Below are 25,943 nucleotides of genomic sequence, written 5' to 3'. Positions count from 1 at the left end.
GTTCGCTCTAACTTTTCTATGCTAGGGGTTGATGCTATTTCATAGCATCTCCCCTAGTGGCCTAAATACATCTCTACATGCTAAGGTTGATATGATGTAGAGAACCCCCAAACTCCTGTTGCTATTAGTGATGCCTGGGGTTCCTTACTGATAATCACCTGCATGTAGTGGTGTATTGGGATATTGACCTTGAACTAATTTTAAACGCTAAGCCTTGGTCGCATGTTGTAATGCGTCCATGCTTAGTAGCTCAACGACTTTCTTTATGTGACACAAAGATGATGTATCGATCCCCCAAACTCCTGTTGCGAGGAGTGACGCCTGGGGCCTAATACCGAGTTGTCGCATAGAGAATCGCATTGAATTCCTTGCTAACTGCAGTTGTGGTTCATTCCGTTCACCAGTGCTGTTACAATGCCTAATGTACCACCAGCCACAGAATACAAGGTTGTTTGCTGTCAGGTGAACGCCTGTGGCCGTGGGCCAATTTTTAAGGCCTGTAATGGCCGACACTTACTTCTGTATCCGGTGAATAGCTTAATGTACCTCCAGCCACAGAATACAAAGTTGTTTGCTGTCAGGTGAACGCCTGTCGGCTAATTTTTGGGGCTTGTAATGGCCGGCACTTACTTATGTATCCGGTTTTTCACTTAATACTTCTGGTAGGTCAGTGTCCATGTTGTGGGACTATTTGTGCACAGCTAGTAAGTATTTTGTGGCTGCAAATATGACCTGCAGGTTTTTAATATTCGCCTGCCATTAAAGTCAATGGGGCCCGCCGCGAACTTGCGGTTCGCGGACATTTGCGAAAGTTTGCGTTCGCGAACCGTCCCGTCGGATGTTCGTCCATCACTAGCAGGGGTTCCTTCAAGACTGAAAAGTCATATCAAGGGTTCCTCCATCCAGGGGCGGACTGACAACTTATGGGGCCCCCGGGCAATAGAAGATTATGGGGCCCCCGGGCTTACAGATGGCCACCATGCCAGGAGGCAGTGCAGAGGAGGGGCAGCTAAAATCTTGGGATTTTCACATCAAAAGCATGTCGGTTTCGGACATATCAGGGCCAGATGTAAACAAAAACACAGGTTTTTACATACTGTCCCTGGTTTTACTGAGCCTGGCAACCCTGATGGGGCCCCCTAGTGGCATGGGGCCCTCGGGCAGTGCCCGGGTGCCTCAATGGTCAGTCCGCCCCTGCCTCCATCATTAAAAAGGTTGAGAAAGGCTGCCTTATACAATGTATCAGTCTTTCGGTTCCTGTGTCCTGCTGAAAACTCCAACTTGCCAAAATCTCCATCCACATCACTTCCGGTGCTCTCCAGCATCAATTGGAGATTTGGACCAGTTGGCTGTTTTCACAGAACACCAGCAACGAATACACTACAGTACATGAAATAATGAGTGGATATCGTTAGTCTGCCCGCTAGTGACCAACAACATGGCCACCTCTAAGGCGGCGACAACTTTTTTGCTCCTTACCTGGTGTTCTGTGAAAACACTCAACTTGTTGTGTGCCATAGTGTATACGCTGCCGGGGCCGGATTCAGATAAATTGCAGTATCTGTCGGCGCGGCGTAACGTATCTCATATACCGTACGCCGCCGTAACTTAGGGAGCAAGTTCCGTATGCAGAAGAACTTGTGCCCTTAGTTACGGCGGCGTAACGTATGTGTGTCGGTGTAAGCCCGCCTAATTCAAATGGGGATGATGTGGGCGTGTTTTATGTAAATTCACTGTGACCCCACGTATGCGCCGTTCGTGAAAAAATCCCAGTGCGCATGCTCTAAATTACGCCGCAAGTCGTCATTGATTTAGACGTGAACGGAACTTACATACAGCCCTATTTGCGAACGACTTACGCAAACGACGTAAAATTTTCAAAACTCGACGCGGGAACGACGTCCATACTTATAATTAGCTACGCCTCATATAGCAGGGGTAACTTTACGCCGAAAAAAGCCTAACGTAAACGACGTAAAAAAATGTGCCGGCCGGACGTACGTTTCTGAATCGGCGTATCTACCTAATTAGCATATTCATCGCGTAACTATACGGAAGCGCCACCTACCGGCCAGCGTAAATATGCAGCCTAAGATACGACGGTGTAAGACACTTACGCCGGTCGGATCTTAGGGGAATCTATGCGTAACTGATTCTCTGAATCAGTCGCATAGTTACGACCACGCACACTCAGAGATACGACGGCGTATTCGGAGATACGCCGACATATCTCCTTTCTGAATCTGGTCCCCGGTGTTCTGTGAAAACAGCCAACTCGTTGAAATCTCCAATTATTGCTGCTGGAAAGTCACCGGAAATGACGTGGTTGGAGATTTCGGCGAGTTGGAGTTTTCGGCAGAACACCTGCACAAAATGTTATTGTCTCCATTGGGTTCCTCATATTTAAAGGGTAATTTCACTTTCTTAATCAACATGGACTATTTTTAATCCTTATGCTGCTAGCCTTAGTAAATAGATAGGAAGGCATATCATAATTACTTGTTTAAAACTTTTTAATCAATTTCTTCCATTACCTCCTGGTTTCTAAGCCTAGGCAAATGATGTCATACATCCCAGGTGTCTTCAGGGGAGGAGCTTTCTCTGTTAGGCACACCCTCCTGCCTGCATGCCTGAGGTAAGGGCATATGGACTCCAGGAAAAAAATGCTACATAAATCTGCCCTTACTCAAGATGGCTAGAAAGTGATTACTCAGCAAAATAAAGCATGGAGACATGGATGGATGGGGGAGTTTGCTTTGAATACTAAAAATAATTAAATAGAGTTTTTGTTTTGTGGTGTTCAGATACAGTGTAGATCCGCTTTAACAAAGGCTTGTTAAATCCATCTTGATCATGCAGGACTCTGGAATTTTGTAGAAAAACAGAGGTGACAGAAGGTCCTTGGATTTACAGATGGGTTACATACAACTTTCTGGTGGACAGTCACACTGCAGGATGTAAGGGGTTCCTGTACTCAATAAGGCCGGGTCATTCACAGAATACAGTGTACACAGCTACCACACAGTAAATAGTGGAATTCTCATAAACGTGGGCCACATAGTTGTCAGCATGGGGGTCCCAGAGGCAGCGGCTAACTATGGCGATGTCCTCCTGGGCTCTCTCCCCCATTGTCACCACGCATAGCATCTTGTATCGTGCGGGTAAGACCTTCTTCACCTGAGCTCTGACTTCCTCGCTGATCACTTTCACTAGGGAGGGGATCTTGGTGTGGTCATACTTCATTTCCCCGATCCTCTCTGGGAGGTAGCTCTCCAGAATTTGCTTGATGGATGACAACTGGACCTTCTCAGGGGGCCGAGAGGCGAATGAGGGAGGCTGAGAGTTTAATAGAAACAAAAAAGTCAAACATGATAAAATAACTTCAGAACTGGTTGAAAGCACAAAAACAATTGCTAATCACAATAGATCCTTCTTAAAACCAAAGGAATCCTCACATCTTACGTTTATCCAAAAATCCAAAACGGAATTATGCATAAAACATCATTATCTCTCACACTCCAAAGACATGCTGGTAGGTTCATTGGCTTCTGTCTAAATTGGCCCTAGTATGTGTGTGTATGAATGTGAGTTAGGGACATTAGACTGTAAGCTCCCTGAGGGCAGAGACTGGTGTGAATGTACAATATACAGGGCTTTTTTTCAGGGGGAACTTGGGGGGAACTCAGTTCCACCACCTCTGGCTCAGACCCTTTGGTGCCTACTCACCACAATCACTTGTAAACACAGAAGTCCGGTTTCTGTGTTTACAAGTGACAGCTCTGCACTCTGTGTGTAACCCCCTGAACTCTGTACTCTGTATGTAATAAAATCCTGGTGTTTAATGCCCCTTAAAGACCCTTCTACTGTTTGTGAAATCTGAAAGGGTCATGGTTGAGTTCCTGCACCAATTTTCTGAGAAAAAAAGCTCTGACAATATATATACATATATGTAAAGTGCTGCGTAAATTGATGGCGCTATATAAGTCTATATATTTATTGCTATATAAGTACCTGAAACAAAAAAATCTTTCAAAGGAGACTTGGGACACTCAGCAGAAGACCTGGAGCATGTGTACTGGGTGCATGGGTCTGGCAATGCTCTTGCCCAAATCATTTTTGTACTTGGTTTCTGAGGCCTTGTACACACGAGTAGACATGTCCGATGAAAACGGTCCGCGGACCGTTTTCATCGGACATGTCTGCTGGGATCTTTTGGTCTGATGTGTGTACACACCATCAGACCAAAATCCCCGCGGACAGAGAACGCGGTGACGTAGAAGACACCGACGTTCTCTGACACGGGAGTTCAATGCTTCTACGCATACGTCGAATCAATTCGACGCATGCGCGGGATTTCGGGCCAGCGGACATGTCCGATGAGTCGTACTAACCATCGGACATGTCCGACGAACAGGCTTCCAGCGGACAAGTTTCTTAGCATGCTAAGAAACTTTTGTCCGCTGGAAACCTGTCCGCTAGGCCGGAAAACTAGGCTCTACACACGGTCGGACATGTTTCCGACGGACCAGTTTCAGCGGACATGTTCGGTCGTGTGTACAAGGCCTTATACAGACTGGCCTTACCTGCACTTAGTCAACCACAGAACTTGTAGGTTGCAATTTCTTGGGAGCTCCTTGAGGAAGTCACTTGACGAGTGACGAAACACGTCGGGACGGGGCTTTGCGACGTCATCACGCACAAACAGGAAATCACTGTGTCCTCATAGAGTTGAGATTATTCAAGTGACATATGAGGACATACACACCCTGACTGTCTAAAAGTGCATTACCTAGGTTCACTAGAGGATGTGCACCCATAAATGTGAATTTGGCTTTTATATTTTTATTAAAGTACTTGGTTTTAAACGATTTAGCACTATGTCAGTTTCTCTGATTTTATGAGCACCATACATGTGAGGATTGCTGCGAAATGGAACGAATTTCCCTGGAGTAGGATCCCAGCTGCCAGCTATTGGAATTTACACCCCTTAAAGGGGAAGGCTCATAGTGACCCGTGGAAGGTCTGTATATGAGGTGAGCGCATAGTTTGGATGGTAAACAAGCACTGGAGGTGATTTGTGATAAATACCATATTCACAGAGCAGTTTCTTTATTCAATGAACTTTGGGCCACGGTTTATTCTTATTATCTTTTGAGTTTGTTTGCATGATGGATGTATCATATGAGAATTTGCTGCATATTTGATGTCTTTATTTACTATTGTATTTTCACTTGTTATGAATATGATTCACATGATATAATAGGGATTTATTTTTTGTCAGTAGCCATACCCCTTTTGGGTATTATCCTTGCACAAGCTCTAACCTTATTCACCTTTGGTTACAGTTTTATATAGAACTTCACTAACTGAGCCACAGTAGAGGGGTAGCGCTTTTACCATTCACTATATAATATCACGTATCCTAGATACGTTACACCGCCGCAATTTTTCATCGCAAGTGCCTGATTCACCAAGCACTTGCGATGAAAACTACGCCGGCGGCCTCCGGCGCAAGGCGGGCCAATTTAAATGGGCGTGTGCCATTTAAATTAGGCGCGCTCCCACGCCGGACCTACTGCGCATGCTCCGTTTCTTAACTCCCGCCGTGCTTTGCGCGCCGTGACGTCATTTTTTTGAACGGCGACGCGCATAGTGTACTTCCGTATTCCCGGACGGCTTACGCAAACGACGTTAAATTTTGAATTTCGACGCGGGAACGACGGCCATACTTTAGACAGCAATACACTTGCTGACTAAAGTTAGGGCACCAAAAAAAACGACTAACTTTGCGACGGGAAACTAGACTAGCGGCGACGTAGCGAACGCGAAAAACCGCCGTGGATCTGCCGTAACTCCTAATTTGCATACCCAACGCTGGTTTACGACGCAAACTCCCCCCAGCGGCGGCCGCGGTACAACATCCTAAGATCGGACAGAGTAAAACAATTACACCTGTCGGATCTTAGGGATATCTATGCGTAACTGATTCTATGAATCAGTCGCATAGATAGAAACAGAGATACGACGGCGTAGCAGGAGAAACGCCATTGTATCTCATTTGTGAATCTGGCCCTTTGAGTTTATGTGGGAACACATTTAGGTGCACAGCAAACATACCCCTATTTTTGTTTACTTTAATCAGCACCTAGTAGCGCAGGGAGTCAGACACTTTGGGCTAGATTCAGGTACAGTTACCCCCGCGTATAGTATCGTAACTCTGAATCTACGCCCTCGTAAATTTAAGCGTATTCTGGAAACCAGATACGCTTAAATTAGGCTAAGATACGAGCGGCGTAAGTCTCCTACGCCGTCGTATCTTAGGGTGCATATTTACGCTGGCCGCTAGGTGGCGCTTCCGTTGAGTTCGGCGTAGAATATGCAAATGACTAGATACGCCGATTCATGAACGTACGTGCGCCTGTCGCAATTAGTTACGCCGTTTACGTTAGAGATACGCCGGCGTAAAGATAAAGCTGCTCCCTAGGTGGCACAGCCCATGCAAGGTATGGACGTCGGAACAGGCCTATCTTTTTACGTCGTTTGCGTAAGTCGTACGCGAATCGGGCTTGACGTAATTTACGTTCACGTCGAAACGGCGTACTTTGGAGCAATGCACACTGGTATATGTCCAAGGATGGCACATGCGCCGTTCGTAAAAAACGTCAATCACGTCGGGTCACAAGACATTTACATAAAACACGCCCCCCTCATCCTCATTTGAATTAGGCGCGCTTACGCCGGCCCATTTACGCTACGCCGCCGTAACTTAGGAGGCAAGTGCTTTGTGAATTCAGCACTTGCCTCTCTAAATTGCGGCGGCATAGCGTAAATAACATACGCTACGCCCGCACAAACTTACGTCTCCCTACCTGAATCTAGCCCATTATACACAGAACATTGGGTTGGAATTTGCTGGGAGCACTACCAATGTTCCTTAACCACTTAAGGACCGGACCAATATGCTGCCTAAAGACTCAAGGTGTTTTTACAGTTCGGGACTGCGTCGCTTTAACAGACAATTGCGCGGTCGTGCGACGTGGCTCCCAAACAAAATTGGCGTCCTTTTTTCCCCACAAATAGAGCTTTCTTTTGGTGGTATTTGATCACCTCTGCGGTTTTTATTTTTTGCGCTATAAACAAAAATAGAGCGACAATTTTGAAAAAAATTCAATATTTTTTACTTTTTGCTATAATAAATATCCCCCAAAAACATATATAAAAAAAAAAATTTCCTCAGTTTAGGCCGATACGTATTCTTCTACCTATTTTTGGTAAAAAAAATCGCAATAAGCGTTTATCGATTGGTTTGCGCAAAATTTATAGCGTTTACAAAATAGGGGATAGTTTTATTGCATTTTTATTAATTTTTTTTTTTTTAGTACTAATGGCGGCGATCAGCGATTTTTTCCGTGACTGCGACATTATGGCGGACACTTCGGACAATTTTGACACATTTTTGGGACCATTGTCATTTTCACAGCAAAAAATGCATTTAAATTGCATTCTTTATTGTGAAAATGACAGTTGCAGTTTGGGAGTTAACCACAGGTGGCGCTGTAAGATTTAGTGTACACTTAGTGTGTGTTTACAACTGTAGGGGGGTGTGGCTGTAGGAATGACGTCATCGATCGAGTCTCCCCTATAAAGGGGATCACACGATCGATGCAGCGCCATAGTGAAGCACGGGGAAGCCCGATCGGACCCCCGACCCACGTCTAGGCAGGCACGTACAGGTACGTTGATGTGCCTGTCCGTGCCATTCTGCCGACGTATATCTACATGCGGCGGTCGGGAAGTGGTTAAGGCTGCAAATTGGATGCAGGTTTCCCCAGTTCACACATCCCTGGGAGCGGCCACGGTCCGCACTGGAAAAGGGCCCTGTGCGTCTTTGGCTCTGTTTCAGGTCCAAATTCAGCTGGTGTGAAGCCAGCCTAATGCCGCGTACACACGATCGGAATTTCCAAAAAGAAAAGTTTGATGTGAGCTTTTGGTCGGAAATTCCGATCGTGTGTAGGCTCCATCTGACTTTTTCAGACAGCAAAAATTTAAGAGCTGGTTCTCAAACTTTCAGATGGGAAAAGTTCTTGTCGGAAATTCCGATTGTCTGTATGCAATTCGGACACGCAAAAAAAAACACGCATGCTTGGAATCGATTCGACGCATGATCAGAATAATTGAACTTCATTTTTCTTGGCTCGTTGTAGTGTTGCACGTCAGCGCGTTCTTGATGGTCGGAATTTTGTGTGACCGTGTGTATGCAACACAAGTTTGAGCCAAAATTCATTAGGAAGAAAAATCCACGTTTTTTTTGTCGGAATTTTCAATCGTGTACGCGGCATTAGGGTGCATTCACACTTGCAAAACCACCTGCACTGTTTTTACATGTGAAAAGCCCAGCGGGGGTTTCCACGATTAGCTGTGAGAGGCAGCCTAATTGAAAGCAAGGGGAGGTTGCCGGCTCCTGCAGCTGATTGTGCCCACTCACATGTAATTGTTCATGCAGCAATCAGACTGCATCCATGGCTGATCACACATGTGATCACTTATATCTTTTCATGTGACAACACTGAAGAAATGACACTTTGCTACAATGTTGTGTAGTGAGTGTACAGCTTGTATAACAGTGTAAATTTCCTGTCCCCTCAAAATAACTCACACAGCCATTAATGTCTAAACCACTGGCAAAAAAGTGAGTACACCCCTAAGTGAAATACTCCCCAATTAGCCATTTTCCCTTCCCGGTGTCATGTGACTCGTTAGTGTTTCAAGGTCTCAGGTGTGAATGGGGAGCAGGTGTGTTAAATTTGGTGTTATCGCTCTCACTCTCTCATACTGGTCACTGGAAGTTCAACATGGCACCTCATTGCAAAGAACTCTCTGAGGATCTGGAAAAAATAATTGTTGCTTTACATAAAGATGGTCTAGGCTATAAGAAGATTGCCAAGACCCTGAAACTGAGATGCAGCACGGTGGCCAAGACCATACAGCGGTTTAACAGGACAGGTTCCACTCAGAACAGGCCTCACCATGGTAGACCAAAGAAGTTGAGTGCACATGCTCAGCGTCATATCCAGAGGTTGTCTTTGGGAAATAGAAGTATGAGTGCTGCCAGCATTACTGCAGAGGTTGAAGGGGTGGGGGGTCAGCCTGTCAGTGCTCAGACCATACACCGCACACTGCATCAAATTGGTCTGCATGGCTGTCGTCCCAGAAGGAAGCCTCTTCTAAAGATGATGCACAAGATCACCTGCAAACAGTTTTCTGAAGACAAGCAGACTAAGAACATAGATTTCTGGAACCATGTCCTGTGGTCTGATTAGACCAAGATAAATGTATTTGGTTCAGATGGTGACAAGCGTGTGTGGGAGCAACCAAGTGAGGAGTACAAAGACAAGTGTGTCTTGCCTACAGTCAAGCATGGTGGTGGGAGTGTCATGGTCTGGGGCTGGAGGAGTGCTGCCGGCACTGGGGAGCTACAGTTTATTATGGTAACCATCAATGCCTACATGTACTGTGACATAATGAAGCAGAGCATGATCCCCTCCCTTCAAAGACTGGGCCGCAATATTCCAACATAACGACCCCAAACACACCTCCAAGATGACCACTGCCTTGCTAAAGAAGCTGAGGGTAAAGGTGATGGACTGGCCAAGCATGTCTCCAGACCTAAATCCTATTGAGCATCTTTGGGGCATCCTCAAACGGAAGGTGGAGGAGCGCAAGGTCTCTAACATCCACCACCTCTGTGATGTCATCATGGAGGAGGGGAAGAGGACTCCAGTGGCAACCTGTGACGCTCTGGTGATCTCCATGCCCAAGAGGGTTTAATCAGTGCTTGAAAATAATGGTGGCCACACAAAATATTCACACTTTGAGCCCAATTTGGACATTTTCACTTAGGGGTGTACTCAGTTGTATTGCCAGCAGTTTAGACATTAATGGCTGTGTGTTGAGTTATTTTGAGGGGACAGCAAATCTACACTGTTATACAAGCTGTACACTCACTACTTTACATTGTAGCAAAGTGTCATTTCTTCAGTGTTGTCACATGAAAAGATATAATAAAATATTTACAGAAATGTGAGGGGTGTACTTACTTTTGTGAGATATTGTATATACATAAACAGAATCACTAGGGGGAGACACAACACCAGAGTAGAGATTTCCATTGCATAAACAGAGTGATATCAGAAACCATAATTACAGAGTATTAGGTTGGCCAAATACTTAATTGGTGATCACATAATAATCCAACAACATAAGGAAATCTTCGAACAGCTCCTTGAAACATGTGAATGGAAGGGGATCCCAGGTGACCAGGTTACCAACAATAGGGAGTGATTTAGCCTAACACACTAATCCCTGGGCGATAAACTTAAAGGAAAAGTACAAATAAAAGCTTGTTTGGCTCTACTTCTCCTGTGGTTTACAGGAATGCAGTTCATTCTGCACTCCAGTGACCCGTTTTCAGCAGACAGTGGGTTGAAGCCCGTTGTCAGCTGATGGTACAAAGCTGGTCCAGGCTGGGGCAAGATATGGTTGACCCTGGAGCAGAGAGCCGTGACTGACTATTTATTTCCAGCTCCATCTAGTGGCAATAATGCGGTATTTTTCTCATTTAATGTATTCTGTTTAAAGTATAACATTTGACCTGGTGAGAAAATAGTCTAGTAACCTTAATTGTTGCCCCCATTTGCCCAGAACGAATGTACATGCACATATTTTTTTGTGGTCAATTCACTAAAGGTTACCACATGCGATGTCACGTGACTCATTTGCATAGATTATCACATGCGCTAAAAAAATGTCCAATTCACCAAAAAAAAAAGACTATGGCCCAGATCCACGAAGAACTTACGGCGGCGTATCTATTGATACGCCGCGTAAGTTCTACGATGCGCCGGCGTATCTTTGTTTGTATTCACAAAACAAGATACGCCTGAATGTGGGCTCGATCCGACTGACGTACGTCTTAGTACGCCGTCGGATCTTAGGTGCATATTTACGCTGGCCGCTAGGTGGTGCTTCTGTTGATTTTCGCGTAGAGTATGCAAATTAGCTAGATACGCCGATTCTCAAACGTACGTCCGCCGGGTGCATTTTTTTACGTCGTTTACGTTAGGCTTTTTCTGGCGTAAAGTTACCCCTACTATATGAGGCGTACGCAATGTTAAGTATGGACGTCGGCCAGAGTCGAATTTTTTACGTTTTACGTCGCTTGCGTAAGTCGTTCGCGAATAGGGCTGTGCGTAAATTACGCTCACGTCTAAAGCATTGACGATTTGCGGCATAATTTGGAGCATGCACACTAGGATTCTTTCACGGACGGCGCATGCGCCATTCTTAAGAAACGTCAAATACGTGGGGTCACGATTAGTTCGCATAGAACACGCCCCCAACCAGCCTCTCTTGAATTAGGCGGGCTTACGGCGCCCGATATACGCTACGCCGCCTTAACTAAAGGTGCAAATTCTTTATGAATACAGTACTCGCCTTCCTAAGTTACGGCGGCGTAGCGTTTCTGAGATACGCTACGCCCGCCTAAAGATAGGCGCCTGTACGTGGATCTGGCCCTATGCAGTATTTAACGCAAAATGAAAAATGTGCCAGTAAATATCGCAAAAAAACATGCAGTAAGCTGTTAAGTTCGATTCACAGCAGAAAGTAAAAAAAGCTGCGATATTTATCACCAGGGTGCTGGCGGTATCACATGCGGTATTACTCAGATACAGTGTGGGGGGTCCCCTAATAGCTGGCTGCTAAGGAGCGGGCTGAGAAGCTGGCCGCCCCGTCTTTAACAATGGATGACTCGTCAGTGGGTTTCCTGCTGACAGCTGAATGTAAAGAAAAACATGCCAGCAATAAAAGCATGCCCCCCCCCCCCCCCATGCACACCATGCCCTTTGGGTCTGGTATGGATTTTGAGGGGAACCCCACGCAAAACTTATAAAAAAAAAAGCAAGGGGTCTCCCACGTATACCATACCAGACCCCTGTCTGAGCATGCACCCAGCGACTTCACTGGCCAGGGGCATGCGGAGTCAGCGATGTCACGAGTGGGCGTGTTCACACGGTGACGTCGCAGGGCGGTGATGCCCCTTCGTTTTTTAAGAGCTGTCAGACAGCTGAGCAGGCAGATGGCGAGAGCCTTCGTCTGGACCAGAGGTTCTTCATGTTTTGGGTTGGTGGTGGCGGCAGGCGGTGTGATTTATGATAGATCTACACATATAAGCCCCCCGCCCACAGACCCCCACAACTGCCAGACAGGGTTATGGGAAAGAGACCCTTGTCCCCCCTACCCCAAAGCACCCCCCATGTCGACGGCATTTGGCCAAGCATGATTCAGGAAGGGGGGGGTGCTTGCTCGTCATCATCGTCCCCTTTCCTGGCCTACCAAGCTTCATGCTCAGATAAAGGTCTAGTATGGATTTGGGGGGACCCCACGCCGTTTTTTTTTTCATTTTGGCATGGGGTTCCCCTTAAAATCCATACCAGGCCCTTCAGGTCTGGGATCCGGGGAGGACCCCCACACTAGTTTTTTTTTTTTTCCAATAATTTTTAATTACCGGCATGTTTTTGTTACATTTAGCTGTCAGCAGATAACTAACAGCTGGTGAGTCATCTGTAGTTAAGAACGCGATGGCCGACTTTCGCTTTTTCGAACCCTCCCCCCCCTCCGGTGTCACATTTGGCACCTTTCAGGGGGGAGCAGATACCTGTGTAATACAGGTATTTGCTCCCACTTCCGGGCATAGATACCCGAGCCACCCGCGGGTATCTATGCCACTTCCTTCGCCCACCGCTGTCTTCTGCGAGACACACAGGTCCCAGAAAAGAGCAAAGACCAGTGGGATCGCGCATGCGCAGTAGGGAACCAGGTAGTGAAGCTGCAAAGCTTCACTTCCTGATTCCCTTACCAAAGATGGCGGCGGCGGCAGCACCCCGAGAGCCGAGCGACAGATCGGCTTCGGGTGCCGACATCGCGGGTGCCCTAAAAAGATAAGTGTCCTTATTTTAAAAGTCAGCAGCTGCAATATTTGAAGCTGCTGACTTTTAAAAAACAACAACAATTTGACAACAAGCTACAGTGTGATAAATTACGGCAATACCGGTATTTTACCACATGAGCTATTTACCGGCAAATTCTTAGCGAATTAAACATTTGTACAATTGTTTCCATATACGTTATTTTAACGCATTTTTTTTTAGACGATTTAGCGCTTAGTGAATTGACCCCAGTGTCCTCATTAGGGGGAGTATCCTCTGTTTCCTGTTGGGGTGGTAAGCAATGAAAAATCTCTATAACAAATCACTTTTATTTCAGTAAACCGGGAAAGGGTTAGCGCATCTGACAGGTTATTATTACTAATTGTCTTTCTGCCCCGGTGGCAACTGCCCCCCCCCCCCCCCCCATTTCTTATCCCGCTGACCCAGCAGAGTTACAGACAGCAATGAGAGTTGTCACAACTATTTACTTTTCCAAAGTTCATCTAAAACTAAAAAAAAAGTTTTAGTTGAAGTTGGGGGTCAGTGACTCCCATACCACTCAACGGTCTTGTACGGGCTTCTACCGCATTTTCAACCAAATCTTGGGGTCCCTATTGAACCTTTTAAAAGTAACCAATGATAGGGAATGGGCTAGTGATATCATGGTGGTTCTACTCACCTGCGGCAATATAATTTCAGTCTTCTTTGCCACTTTCTGAGCCCTTCTCTCCTAGACGAAACATACAAGGCTGATTATACACAGTATGTACCTGCATGTGTAGACAGGGACGTCTTAATAGCATCAAGGGCCCCAAGTAATGTCCTGGGGCCCCTACAATGGAGACAATGCAGGTAAACAGACATCAAGTAGGTAAGAGGCACCTTTTGGGTGGCGCTCCGCATTAACTACATGAACAATCATTCTGTACAGCAAAGAAACAGTGGGAAAATACTACATACATAAAGTAACAAAGCTGTCCTGTGCATATAATATAATATATCTGCTAGATTCATCCCCCCATCACTCTCAGTGCCATCATGGGGTCCCCAATTTCGAGGCAGCGTGGGCTCAAGGACGAGCTGCTTTGGGGAAAGTTCAGGGCCCCCCCATGCAGCTGGGGCCCCTGGGCAGTGCCTAGGTGTGCCCTCTCATTAAGACAGCCCTGTGTGTAGAAACCATGGGCCAGATTCACAGTGGACTTACAACGGCCTATCTCCACGTACACCGTCGTAAGTCCGAATGTGAGTCATTGTATCTATGCGCCTGATTCTTAGAATCAGTTACGCATAGATTTGGCCAAGATACGAGCGGCGTAAGTCTCCTACGCCGTCGTATCTTGGGTGCATATTTACGCTGGCTGCAAGGGGCGCTTCCGTAGATTTACGCGTCAAATATGTAAATTAGGTAGATACGTCGATTCACGAACGTACTTGCGCCCGCTACGCCGTTTACGTTAGGCTTACGTCCGGCGTAAAGTTACCCCTGCTATATGAGGCGCAGCCAATGCAAAGTATGGACGCCGGCAAGCGTATCTTTTTACGTCGTTTACGTAAGTCGTACGTGAATGGGGCTGTGCGTAGGTTACGTTCACGTCACAGGCATTGGGCCTGGCGTATCTTATGGAGTAAATTCAAAGTGATACTGAGAATGCGAGCGCATGCGCCGTTCGTTAGGCGCGTCATTTACGTGGGGTCACGATTCATTTACATACAACACGCCCCCTACCAGCCTATTTTGAATTAGGCGGGCTTACGCTGGCCAATTTACGCTACGCCGCCGCAACTTACGGAGCAAGTGCTTTGTGAATACTGCACTTGCCTGTCCAAGTTCCGGAGGCGTAGCGTAAATAGGATACGCTACGCCCGCACAAAGATACATGAATCTGGCCCCATGAATTTAGCACATGGGAAACAGTAGCAGGAGCAGGGAGCAAAACCACTTCAAAGCTTGAGCCCTCGTTCTCACTTAACATGGGTTTGAAATCGAGTGAGTTCAGCTGAACTCGCACTATTTCGCACTATTTCAAACCCGCATTTCAGTGTGATTTCAGGGGGCGATTTGTAAGACATCTGTGAGGGTTTCTGCACAGACGTCTATTGAAATCGTCCCCGACTTTGCCAAAGGTAGTGCAGGAACTACTTTTGGAAATCAATGTGGCGCCGCAAAGTCAACATCGCACCGATTGGGACAGGGCCATTCTTTAGCAAGGCAATGCCAGTGCCATTGCCGACAATAGGCTGCGATTTGGCATGCGATTTGACATGTCAATTCGTGCCGATGTGAACAGGGACCTACATTAGCTAAGATGAATAAACACTTCTGATTGGAGAAGCATGCTAACAGATCACAAAAAGCCATACATCATGCCACAATCTAAAAAAAACAGATTAGAAACAAAGTAATGTATTGGTCTAGAAAGGGTTTCAAAGCCATTTCTAAGGCTTTGGAACTCCAGTGAACTACGGGGAGAACCATTATCCACAAATGGAGATCACTTGGAACAGTGGTAAACCTTCCCAGGAGTGGCCGGCCTACAAAAATTACTCCCAGGAGCATGACGACGACTCATCCAGGAGGTCATAAAAGAACCCAGAACAACATCTAAAGAATTGAAGGCCTCACTTGCCTCAGGTAAGATCAGTGTTCATGATTCAACAATAAGAAAGAGACTGGGCAAAAATGGCATCCATAGAAGAGTTTCAGGGCTTTCGAAAGCCACTGCTGACCAAAAAGAACACAAAGGCTCATCTCACATTTGCCAAAAAAGATCTTGATTATCCCCAAGACTTTTAGGCACAACTTTCAAAAATTTACCTTTAGCATAAAACTAAACTTGCAAACACACCTCAGTGACCAACAATCAGCCATACAAACACACAGTGGCACTGGCACCCAGTTGGCCATTCATCTTCAGTCGCACGCGGGCCACTCATCTTTTCTCTTTTTTTCCCTGAGGTTAGTTCAGGTTTCCATCCAGCACCAGCGAGTGCACGTTGGTCTGCGAGTGCCTGTTGGTCTGCGAGTGCACGTTGGTCTGCGAGCGCGCGTTGGTCTGCGAGCGCAAGTTAGTCTGCGAGCGCACGTTGGTCTGCGAACGCTCGTTGGCCAGTGAGTGCATGTACTGTATATCGTCTTGTTGAGCACCTGTGTATTGTCTTGATTTTCTCACACCAATGCAAGATACAGTCCAAGTTCTCAAACTAGACCAAGCATCAGTAGCAGACTTAGCTATGTGGGACAACTTCCCCACCTGATAGAACAGCATTTCAATCTTCATCCCGGCAGTGTCAGCCGAGCCACCACGGACTTTTGCGGCCATTTTTCGTCCGCCACTGGTTCTCCAAACCTTGGCCCCCAGAAATTCTCTTAAATTTCTGCTTCACCCAGTCTTCATCACGCCTCGTGCCGTACCCCATCGTGGCAGCTGCCCAGGTCTGGGGGCACACTTGAACAGGACAGACAGTGTTCTTCACCACAGACAATCAGGCCACAGACAACATCATCAATTAAGGTAGATTTAAGTCACTCCCCATCACGTCTTTCCTGCGCAGGCTCGCGCAGCTGTCACTCCGTCACCAGTTAATATCTTATGTAGACATATTCCAGGCAAATGCCAAATCGCAGCTGATGCGCTGTCCCATTCCAACCTTACTTTGTTTTTTCCAGCAAGAGCCTGGAGCCGACCCAACAACTATCCCTGTCCCACCCTGGTCATTGCTGACGATGGACTGAAGTCGCATCTCACCAACGCAACCCAGCTTATTAACCACTCCTTGGCATGCAACAACACCGAAGGCCTATCGCACTGCTTGGAACATTAACCGCAACATTTTGGCCCCTTGCCCCGGAGCAGCAATAGGCAACGTTAGACACGTCCTAGCCTTCATATCGTATTGCCACACGCAGCTGACCCTTTCTCACAATACTATCACGCCATATCTAGATGGCGTCCAGCATTTCCTGTCCCTGCAGGATCCCAGGAAACTGTCAGTATTCTCGAGCCCATACAGTCAAGTACCTCCTACAGGGCATACAGAAGCACCAACCTGTAGTCAGTGGCACGTGCCTACCTTTCAAGAGTGGCCTCTTTAGGGACATGTCTGAAATCCTTACTCGTTCCCTGTTTAGGGCTTTGCCCAGCCTAGTTAACCAAACAGCCATCTACCAGGCCTGCTACGGTTCCCTACGACCTAGTGAATTTACAGTCAGTGGCTCCGGCAGTCAGACACTGCTCCGACGCCACCCGACTCGCTTTCGAACCACTACACTCTCACAGTCTGCAAACGCAACAAACCAGCCCCCGGGGGTTGACATCAACCTGTTTCAGACTAACAACGCCTGATGCCCAGTGACGGTGCTCAAACGACTACTGCTCCATCTACCCAGCCAATCTGATGGTAGCTCATTGCTACCCTTTCTAAACCAGCTCCCTGAGTGTCAGCCAGTGTGTCAAGCATGTCAGAATCCCCCTAAGTAACTTGGGCTTCAAACCCCAGTCAGTTCTCTGGACATTTTTTCCGAATTAGAGCAGCCTCAGCTGCCTCCCAACAGGGAGTATCAGACCACGTAATCAAGATACCAGGCTGATGGAAGTCTCCTTGTTTTGCCACATACATCCCAAATCCTCAGGAAGAAATGGCACAAGCCTTTACCAAGCTGGCTCAATAAATACAAGAAATCAATAAAAGCTATTTCACTATCTGAGTCTTTTGTCGGTTCAGTGTGCGGTACTACGGCCGACTCTTCCCAGCTCACCTCATGTCCGTGAGTCTGCCCATTCAATCGCATTCGACACCCTCCCGCCCTTCCCTTTTTCAGGGCACTTCTCAGCATATCCTTCTTCAATTAACTACCAATTACTTACCTTGAGGATGCCCCCTTTTCTTGGCATACTGACCAGACCACCAAGGCACACTTCAGGTCTATTTATGTTGTAAGTCTTGTCGCGTGTTTATGTGATCCACATCTCTCTCGGTCAGAGGGTAACGACCATAAATATCTCTATACATAACTCTCTGGGCCAGATTCTCAGAGACTTACGTCGGCGTATCAGTCGAATCTGCGCCGTCGTATATTTAGGCGTATTCTGGAAACCAGATACGCTTAAATTTGGCTAAGATACTAGCGGCGTAAGTCTCCTACGCTGTCGTAACTTAGGGTGCATATTTACGTTGGCCACTAGGTGGCGCTTCCGTTGTTTTCCGCATCGAATATGCAAATGAGCAAGATACGCCGATTCACGAACGTACGTACGCCTGTCCCAATTAGTTACGCCGTTTACGTAAGACATACGCCGGCGTAAAGATAAAGCAGGTCTCTAGGTGGCGTAGCCCATGCAAAGTATGGACGTCGGAACAAGCGTATCTTTTTACGTCGTTTGCGTAATTCGTACGCGAATAGGGCTGTGCATAAGTTACGTTCACGTCGTAGGCAGTGTTCGGCGTATCTTAGGCATTCTATCCGACGCATGCGCACTGGGATACGTCCACGGACGACGCCGTACGTTCAAAGCGTCATTTACGTGGGGTCATGCTTTATTTGCATAAAACACGCCCACCTCTTCCCAATTTGAATTAGGCGCGCTTACGCCGGCACATTTACGCTACGCCGACGTAACTTAGGACGCAAGTGCTTTGTGAATACAGCACTTGCCTCTCTAAGTTGCGGCGGCGTACCGTAAATACGATACACTACGCTCGCCCACACTTACGCCGGGGTACGTGAATCTAGGCCTCTATATATATATATATATATATATATATATATATATATATATATATAGCTCTCTCTCTATCTATATATAGCTCTCTCTATATATAGCTCTCTCTCTCTCTATATATATATATAGCTCTCTCTATATATAGCTCTCTCTCTATATACCGTATTTATCGGCGTATACCGCGCACTTTTTTGCCCTGAAAATCAGGGCAAAATTGTGTGTGCGCGGTATACGCCGATACCCGTGCCGAGTTTTGAATACTGCGCCGACATATACCGAGCGCAGTACACTCGGGTATAGTCGGCCAGTCTCGGCTCCTTCCGCGATCACGTCCTGGACGTACAGGACGTGAGCGCGAGTGTTGCCGAGCCTGCCCGACAATACACGAGTGTACTGCGCTCTGTATATGTCGGCGCAGTATTCAAACTCGGCGCGGGAAACGAGCGGGGAGGACGCGAGGACGCCGCAGAAGGACGCCGGACCCGACGAAGAGGACACCCGAAGCCCGCAGACGGACCCCGGACCCGACGAAGAGGACACCCGAAGCCCGCAGACGGACCCCGGACCCGACGAGGCCGCCGATGGACGCCGCGCAAGACACCAAAACTGTAAGTACAAAAAAAACATTTTTTTCCACAGGATTCGGGGCCACTTTAGGGGTGCGCGGTATACACGGGAGCGCGTTATACCGCGATAAATACGGTATATAGCTCTTTATATATAGCTCTCTCTATATATATACAGTATATATATCTATATATAGCTCTCTGCTCCCAACCGTGCTGCTGATACAGACAATGGTTCGGAACGTACCTTTAGGTTCTTTGTCATCCTCTGGGCGACCAGGAGCCCCGCTATACTCCAGGAGTTCTGGTTAGTGATAGACACATTGCCCAGGGGGGCCTTCCGGAACAAAGCCTGTAAACACAAACAGACTGTCAGGCATACAGATGTATGTATAGAAGTATACAGACCATTGAAGTGTACCCCACCCCCACCCCCACCCACCATTGGATAGATCAGGGTAGATCCTCTGTCTGTTTTTTATTGTAGGCTTTTTGACTTTTAATACAGGCAAGAAAACCTCTGTCTGTATTTGATTGCTGTCTATGTCCCTGGTGGGGATATTCACCTTTTCGTTTTACCAAATTATATGGACGTCACAATGGCATAGGACAGTGGTCTCCAAACTGCAGCCCTTTGCATACCCTTATCCAGCCTATGGGGCACTATTCCTCCCACTGATAGGAGGCGCTATTCCTTCTACTGACAGCAACTGTGGACCACTATTTCTCCCACTGATACCAATGATGGGGCACTATTCCTCCCACTGATAGGAGGCGCTATTCCTTCTACTGACACCAATTGTGGACCACTATTTCTCCCACTGATAGGAGGCGCTATTCCTTCTACTGACACCAACTGTGGACCACTATTTCTCCCACTGATAGGAGGCGCTATTCCTTCTACTGACACCAACTGTGGAGCACTATTTCTTCCACTGATACCAATGATGGGGCACTATTCCTCCCACTGATAGGAGGCGCTATTCCTTCTACTGACACCAACTGTGGACCACTATTTCTCCCACTGATAGGAGGCGCTATTCCTTCTACTGACACCAACTGTGGAGCACTATTTCTCCCACTGATACCAATGATGGGGCACTATTCCTCCCACTGATAGGAGGCGCTATTCCTTCTACTGACACCAACTGTGGAACACTATTTCTCCCACTGATACCAATGATGGGGCACTATTCCTCCCACTGATAGGGGGCGCTATTCCTTCTACTGACACCAACTGTGGAGCACAATTTCTCCCACTGATACCAATCACGGGGGCACTATTTCTCCCGCTAATACAAATAATGGGGCACTATTCCTCCCACTGATACCACCAAGGAGCACTATTCCTCCCACTAATACAAATAATGGGCCACTATTCCTCCCACTGATATTAATAACGGGGCACTATTCCTCCCACTGATATTAATAAAGGGTACTTTTCCTCCCACTGATACCAACCAAGGAGCACCATTCCTCCCACTGATACAAATGATGGGTACTATTCCTCCCACTAATACCAATAATGGAGCACTATTCCTCCCACTAATACCAATGATGGGGCACTATTCCTCCCACTAACACTAATAATGGGGTGCCTTTCCCCCGTATATACCAATGATGGGGCATTATTCCTTCCACTGATACCAATAATGGGGCACTATTCCTCCCACTAACACTAATAATGGGGTGCTATTCCCCTCATATATACCAATGATGAGGTATTATTCCTCCCACTAATACCAATCATGTGGCATTATTTCTCCCACTAATATCAATGATGGGGCACTATTCCTCCCACTACTACCAATAATGGGACACTATTCCTCCCAGTAATACCAATATTGGGGCACTATTTCTACCACTGATACCAATGATAGAGCACTATTCCTCCCACTGATACCAATAATGGGGCACTATTCCTCCCACTAATACCAATATTGGGGCCTTACTCCTCCCACTGATACCAATGATGGGACACTGTTCATTCCACTGGCACCAATGATGGGCACTATTCCTCCCACTAATACCAATGATGGGCACTATTCCTCCCACTGATACTAATAATGGGGCACTATTCCTCCCACTGATGCCAATGATGGGGCACTACTCCTCCCACTACCAATAATGAGGCAATATTCCTGCCACTGACGCCAACAATGGGGCACTAATATTTCCTATAATACTGAAGATGGGACATTGTTTACTCCCATTAATGCCAGGACTTTTTTGAAGCACAGTAAGCTGGCCCTTTGTTTAGAAAGTTTGGAGACCCCTAACATAGGAAGTCTTCCAATAGGGACACACCTGTTCAAATGGAAATGGATTTCGGCTCACTTCCTGTTGAAAGTAATTGAAAAGAAAATTCCCCCATCAGGACGCAGACGGCAAATACTGTATAAACCTGACGGGTTTATATATTACAGGTAATCATAAAGTGCTAACCCCAAAGCACCCTCCCCATGTTGAGGGCATGTGGCCTGGTATGGTTCAGGAGGGGGGCGCTCTCTCGTTGCCAATTTTCCTGCGGCCTGCCAGGTTGCGTGCTCGCATAAGAGTCTGGTATGGATTTTGGGGGGGACCCCACGCAATTTTTTTATTTATTTTGGCGCAGGGTTTCCCTTAATGTCAATATAATGCCGCGTACAGACGGTCGTTTTCTGCGATGTAAAAAAACGACGTTTTCTGTGAAGTAAAAAACGACGTTTTTGAAACTTCAATTTTCAAAAACGATGTTGCCTACACACCATCGTTTTCTCACAATGTTCTAGCAAAGCGAGGTTACGTTCACCACGTTTTTCCATTGAAGCTCGCTTCATAACTAGCTTCTGGGCATGTGCGGGTGTAAAAACGTCGTTTGAAACGTCGTTTTTTGCTACACACGGTCAATTTCTGTGAAGTAAAAATCGACAATATGAAAAACGACACATAAAATTGAAGCATGCTTCAATTTTTTTTGGTCGTTTTTCAGAAGACATAAAACGTCGTTTTCCCCCACACACGGTCAATTAAATTGACGTTTTTAAAAACGTCGTTTTTTTACATCGCAGAAAACGACCGTCTGTACGCGGCATTAGACCTGAAGGGCCTAGTATGGATTTGGGGGGGGGGGGGCCTCCACAACAACTAAAAAAACTCACATATAGCTAGATTCAAAGACGCCGCATCTTTGCGGCGGCGTAGCGTATCGTATTTACGCTACGCCGCCTTAAAGCGGTGGTTCACCCACACTAACAACATTTTAGCATTAAATTAGGCATAGTAGCGCGAGCTACAGTATGCCTGTATTGATTTTTTTAGCCCGGTACTCACTGTGCAATCCTCTATAGAAGATTCCGACTCCCCGCGGGGAATGGGCGTTCCTATCAAGAGGGAGGATGATTGACGGCCGGCTATGGCACGTCACGCTCCCCGAAGATAGCCGGAACAGGTCTCGGCTCTTCACGGCGCTATACGGCGCCTGCGCACAGACTATGCGCAGGCGCCGTGAAGCGCCAAGTCCTATTTCAGCTATTTCCGGAGAAGCGTGACGTGCCATAGCCGGCCGTCAATCATCTTCCCTCTGGATAGGAACGCCCATTCCCCGCGGGGAGTCGGAATCTTCTATAGAGGATTGCACAGTGAGTACGGGGCTAAAAAAATCAATACAAGCATACTGTAGCTCGCGCTACTATGCCTAATTTAATGCTATAAAAAAAAAAAAATGTTTTATTAGGGTGAACCACCGCTTTAAGTTAGATAGGCAAGTACTGTATTCACAAAGTACTTGCCTCCTAACTTACGGCGGCGTAGCATAAATGTGGCCGGCGTAAGCGCGCCTAATTCAAATTAGGCTGAGGGGGCGTGTTTTATGTTAATGGGGGGTGACCTGTCGTGATTGACGTTTTTTATGAACGGCGCATGCGCCGTCCGTGTACATATCCCAGTGTGCATTGCGGCAAAGTACGCCGCAAGGACGTATTGGTTTCGACGTGGACGTAAATTACGTCCAGCCCTATTCACGGACGACTTACGCAAACAACGTAAAATTTTCAAATTTCGACGCGGGAACGACGGCCATACTTAACATTGACTACGCCTCCTAGGGGCAGCTTTATCTTTACGCGGCGTACCTCTTACGGAAACGTTGTATCTTTACTGCGACGGGCGAACGTACGTTCGTGAATAGGCGTATCTAGTCATTTACATATTCTACGCCGAACTCAATGGAAGCGCCACCTAGCGGCCAGCCTAAATATTGCACCCTAAGATACGACGGCGCAAGCTGTCGTATCTTAGATAGGTTTAAGTGTATCTCTGTTTGAGAATACACTTAAACTTAGGACGGCGCAGATTCCGAGTTAGGTCGGCGTATCTACTGATACGCCGGCCTAACTCTTTATGAATCTAGCTAATAGTTTATTTTAATCATTTGTATCTATATTGCTGGGATCCGACAAAACATTACAGCCACAAGCAATTTTAGATGACATTTTTTCCTTTAGAAATTTTATTTTGCTGTGGTACTGTTATGAACATGGGAAAGATGCGCTACTTTACAGGCAGACTAAGCAGTCCCCCCCCCCCCCCCGGCACGATATTTAAAATAAATATTTAATTTTTATTGTCTCACTTAAAGCATCATTAAAATCACTGCTCCTGAAAAAAATGGACATTGTTTTTTTAAAACTTTTGTTTGCATTGATACATGTCCCCTGGGGCAGGTCCCTGGTCCCCAAACACTTGTTATGGCAATAACTTGCATATAAGCCTTTAAAATGAGCACTTTTGATTTTTCATGTTTGTGTCCCATAGACTTTACCGATGTTCGCACAATTTGTTTTCCTGTTTACATGTTCTGCTGCGAACCGAACCAGGGGGTGTTCGGCTCATTTCTACTGTACTGTAGATTGGATTTCCCATCGCTACGGCGGCGTAGCATAAATGTGGCCGGCGTAAGCGCGCCTAATTGAAATTAGGCTGAGGGGGCGTGTTTTATGTTAATGGGGGGTGACCTGTCGTGATTGACGTTTTTTATGAACGGCGCATGCGCCGTTCGTGTACATATCCCAGTGTGCATTGCGGCAAAGTACGCCGCAAGGACGTATTGGTTTCGACGTGGACGTAAATTACGTCCAGCCCTATTCACGGACAACTTACGCAAACAACGTAAAATTTTCAAATTTCGACGCGGGAACGACGGCCATACTTAACATTGACTACGCCTCCTAGGGGCAGCTTTATCTTTACGCGGCGTACCTCTTACGGAAACGTTGTATCTTTACTGCGACGGGCGAACGTACGTTCGTGAATAGGCGTATCTAGTCATTTACATATTCTACGCCGAACTCAATGGAAGCGCCACCTAGCGGCCAGCCTAAATATTGCACCCTAAGATACGACGGCGCAAGCCGTCGTATCTTAGATAGGTTTAAGTGTATCTCTGTTTGAGAATACACTTAAACTTAGGACGGCGCAGATTCCGAGTTAGGTCGGCGTATCTACTGATACGCCGGCCTAACTCTTTATGAATCTAGCTAATAGTTTATTTTAATCATTTGTATCTATATTGCTGGGATCCGACAAAACATTACAGCCACAAGCAATTTTAGATGACATTTTTTCCTTTAGAAATTTTATTTTGCTGTGGTACTGTGGAGTTTGCATGTTCTCCCTGTGCTTGCTTAGATTACTTCCCACACTCCAGTGGTGGACCATCCATACGGGGCACAGGGGCGCCGTCCCCCTCTTATCCATGTGCTCCGGCCCCTAAACTAAATGCAGGGCACTGGACACATGGGCCCGGATTCTTAAAGCACTTACGCCAACGTATCTACTGATACGCCGCGTAAGTGCACGGATGCGCCGTTGTATCTATGCGCCTGATTCTGCAAGTAAGATACGCCTGAATTTTGGCTTCATCCGACCAACCTAAGTTTCCTACGCCGTCGGAGCATGGGCGCATATTTACGCTGGCCGCAAGGGGCGCTTCCATTGATTTACGCGTCGAATATGCAAATGACCGAGATACGCCGATTCACAAACGTACTTGCGCCCGTCGCAGTAGTATACGCCGTTTACGTAAGGCGTACGCCCGGCGTAAAGTTATTCCACCTATAGGAGGCGCATCCAATGCAAAGGTATGGACGACGGAACAGCTGTCGGATTTTACGTCGTTTACGTAGGACTACGTGAATAGGGCTGGGCGTAGGTTACGTTCAGTAATTCGACGTATCTTAGGCGTTCGATCCGACGTGATTCTGAGCATGCGCACTGGGAAGCGTCCACGGGACGGCGCATGCGCCGTTTGTTCGGCCCTTCATTTGCATGGGGTCACGGTTAATTTAAATGTATCACGCCCACTACCTTCCTACTTTGAATTAGGCGGGCTTACGCCAGCCAATTTACGTTACGCTGGCGCAACATAGGGAGCGAGTGCTTTGTAAAAACTGCTCTTGCCTCTCAGAGTTACGTCGGCGTAGCGCATATGAGATGCGCTACGCCGGCACAAAAATGCGCCGATCTACCTGAATCCGGGCCATGGATTTCAATGGGGGTGTTTGTCTGCCCCCCCCAATAAAAATGGAGCACCAACCACCACTGCCACACTCTAAAGAGTGCATGTGAGGTAGGGACCTTAGACTGTAAATTCCTTGGAGGAAGGGACTGATGAGAATGTAATTGGTCCGTTA

General features: G+C 46.8%; 1 protein-coding gene across 1 annotated transcript in view; it reads right to left on the bottom strand.

Annotated features, from left to right (window-relative positions):
* Window positions 1-2,492: 2,492 nt before the first annotated feature.
* Window positions 2,493-25,943, bottom strand: part of LOC120930919 (dynein light chain Tctex-type protein 2B-like) — a 38,207-nt gene continuing 14,756 nt past the window's right edge. The window contains exons 3-5 of the mRNA XM_040342055.1: window positions 19,520-19,624; window positions 13,666-13,716; window positions 2,493-3,336 (exon numbers count right to left, since the gene is read on the bottom strand). Coding sequence (XP_040197989.1) covers window positions 2,989-3,336; window positions 13,666-13,716; window positions 19,520-19,624 — 504 coding nt within the window. The 3' untranslated portion in view covers window positions 2,493-2,988. The remainder of the gene's footprint in view (window positions 3,337-13,665; window positions 13,717-19,519; window positions 19,625-25,943) is intronic.

Source organism: Rana temporaria, chromosome 3 (assembly GCF_905171775.1).
Source record: "Rana temporaria chromosome 3, aRanTem1.1, whole genome shotgun sequence".
Taxonomy (NCBI): Eukaryota; Metazoa; Chordata; class Amphibia; order Anura; family Ranidae; genus Rana; species Rana temporaria.
Note: the sequence above shows the minus strand (reverse complement) of the source record. Positions and strands in the feature narration are given on the sequence as shown.